The following is a 2,851-nucleotide window of genomic DNA, read 5'->3' as shown; positions in this document are numbered from 1 at the left end:
CCGCCTGCCTCTGCCTCCCGAGTGCTGGGATTAAAGGCGTGCGCCACCATCGCCCGGTTGGCACACACCTTTAATCCCAGTACTAGGGACGCAGGATCTAGTTCAAGGCCAGCCTGGTCTATAGTGAGAGTTCCAGGACAGCCAGAGTTGTTACACCAAGAAACCCTGTATTGGGCGGGGGGAAGCTTGTTTTGGGACTAGAGATGGCTCAGTGGTTTAGGTCAGTGACTGTTCTTGCAGAAGTCCTGAGTTCAATTCCCAGTACTCACATGGCAGCTCACAACTGTCTATGATGGGATCAGATGGTCTCTTCTGGTTACATGCAGACAAAGCATCTATATACATAAACTACATAAATATATCTTTAAAAGAATACAGGAAAGAAAAATACAGATGTGGGGCCTGGTGTGGTGGTATGGGGCTGCAAGTTCAGGAAACTGGGGCAAGGGAAATTTCAGTTCAAGACCTGCTGAAGCTACACAGTAAGACCTTGTCTTAACAAAACAAAGAACATAAATGGGACCAATCTAGACAGATTCAACCTAGACTCCAGAAATCTTCTGCCAAGAAGAACTAAGCATTTTCTGCGGCTACTAACATGGCACCTGATTTCAAGAAGCCTTCATTTGAGAGAGATGCTCTGGTCTTCCAAGATGACCATATCACAATGCTCACATTCATCTGAATTACTGACTCCAATAAGTATTGAGAAGGACCAGAAAACCAGAGCAGTTGATTCAAGAACACAACACTACTTTCCGGTGGTCTGGGAATTAGTTACCAAGAAAGGGCTTGCAGTCAAGCTATAACATCTTTTCACCTGGAAGGGAGAAATCCAGGAAACAAGAACCAAATTTTATACTGGAACACTCATGTTCTCAGGCTGCTCACCAACTAGTACGAGGGAACACAGGAGAGAACACAGGAGCTAAGGCTATTGTCCCAGGGCAACACACAAACACACTGCCATGTTGGTATAAATATAATTGCATATGCATCTTACCTACATACATAAGTAGAATAGATCACAGACGCTGAAACAAAGGTAAAGAAATTACTTCAGCACACTTATGAAAGTCATACCTCTGTAAGTGCATGCAACTGTCCTTGATGTACACACACACCCATGAACCTGAAAAAAAAAAAACAGATTTTTTTCAAACAAAATGAACAAGAATAAAAATCCATATGGAAAAACTAGTTGAGTTACCCAGACATAGGAAACATGAAGTATCTGTGAAGTCCTCGTACCACCTCAATCTTGAATACGATGCTAAATTGAGGCCAGCAAGATGGCTCAGCCTGTAAAGGCACTTGCCACCAAGCCCAATGACCTAAATTCAACCCCTAGGGTCCACATGATGTTAGGAGAGAACAAATTCCTGCAGGGTATCTGTACTGGTTTTTGTCTTATGTCAACTTGGAACAAGCTAGAGTTATCTGAAAGGACAGAACCTTAATTAAGAAAATCCCCCTATAAGATCTGCTGTAGGGCATTTTTCTTAATTAGTGATTGATGCGGAGGGCCAGTCCACTGTTGATTGTGCCATCCATGGGCTGATGGTCCTGGGCTCTATAAGAAAGCAAGCTGAGCAAGCTCCATGGCCTCTAAATCAGCTCCTCTCGAGTTCCTGTTCTAGCTTCCATCAATGAGGGAATACAGTGTAGATGTGTAAGCCAGCTAAACCCCTTCCTCCCCAACCTCCTCTTTGGTCATGGTGCTTCCTCAAAGCTATAGAAACCCTAACTAGAGAGTATCCTCTGACCTCCGTATGCCACAGCATATGTACACTATCTGTCTCATAAATGTAATTTATGTAATAAAAGTTTTAAAGATGTCAAACTGATGAATTTCATTAAATGTCTGGTGCAGCATACCTAAAAGTAAAAGGCAATGGTACAATGGAGGAGAGGGAAGATAACAAGCCTTTAAAACAGCTTGGGAAGGCTGGGCCTGTAGCTCAGTGGTATAGCACTCAGCTAGATTCACTTTCGCAGAATTGCCAAATAAGGCAAAGTAAGGTAAACAAAATAATAATAAAATAGGAAACCTTCACTTGAGATTGTATTGACAATTCTTCTGTTTCTGTCCCCCAACTGTAATGAGTGATGTAATGAAGAATGTACTGGAGGCTGTCTTGGAACTAGCTCTTGTAGACCAGGCTGGCCTCGAACTCACAGAGATCAGCCTGCCTCTGCCTCTGCCTCCTGATTGCTGGGATTAAAGGCGTGTATCACCACCACCTGGCTATTTATTTTTTATGTGCATTGGTATTTTGTCTGTGTGTATACCTGTGTAAGGGCACTTGGTCCCTTGGAATTGTAGTTACAGACTGTTGTAAGTCACCATGCAGGTGCTGGGAATTGAACTTAGGTCCTCTGGAAGATCAGTCTTAACCACTGAGCCATCTCTCCAGCCTCTGTAATCCAAGATTTAATAACTAGCATGAATGGCTTTTATGACCTAGAAATTTATTAATAGTTGAAGTGCCCTCCTTGAGTTGAATGTATGTACTTGTAGCAGTTTGAGTAAGAATAGCCTCAAAAGCTCTGATATTTGTTTTTGTTTTGTTTTGTTTTTTTCAAGACAGGGTTTCTCTGTAGATTTGGAGCATGTCCTGGAACTAGTTCTTCTAGACCAGGTTGGTCTAGAACTCACAGAGATCTGTTTGCCTCTGTCTCCTGAGTGCTGGGATTAAAGACATGTGCCACCACCGCCTGGCTAGGCTTGTTTAGTCATGGGGAGTGGTACTGTTAGTATTCAGGTGTCTGTACTGGCCTGCCCTTGGGGTCCTGACAGGATGCGTTCTCAGCTGCAACCACCAAGAGCACCTCCTGTGCACATTCACTA

General features: G+C 43.3%; 1 protein-coding gene across 1 annotated transcript in view; it reads right to left on the bottom strand.

Annotated features, from left to right (window-relative positions):
• Tesk2 (testis associated actin remodelling kinase 2) overlaps positions 1–2,851 on the bottom strand; it is a 110,656-nt gene that overhangs the window by 35,336 nt on the left and 72,469 nt on the right. Inside the window, exon 4 of the mRNA XM_005370022.3 lies at positions 1,084–1,132. Coding sequence (XP_005370079.1) covers positions 1,084–1,132 — 49 coding nt within the window. The remainder of the gene's footprint in view (positions 1–1,083; positions 1,133–2,851) is intronic.

The sequence above is a fragment of the Microtus ochrogaster genome, unplaced genomic scaffold (genome assembly GCF_000317375.1).
Source record: "Microtus ochrogaster isolate Prairie Vole_2 unplaced genomic scaffold, MicOch1.0 UNK69, whole genome shotgun sequence".
Lineage (NCBI taxonomy): Eukaryota > Metazoa > Chordata > Mammalia > Rodentia > Cricetidae > Microtus > Microtus ochrogaster.
The sequence above is the reverse complement of the archived record's forward strand: the minus strand, read 5'-3'. Positions and strand labels throughout refer to the sequence as shown.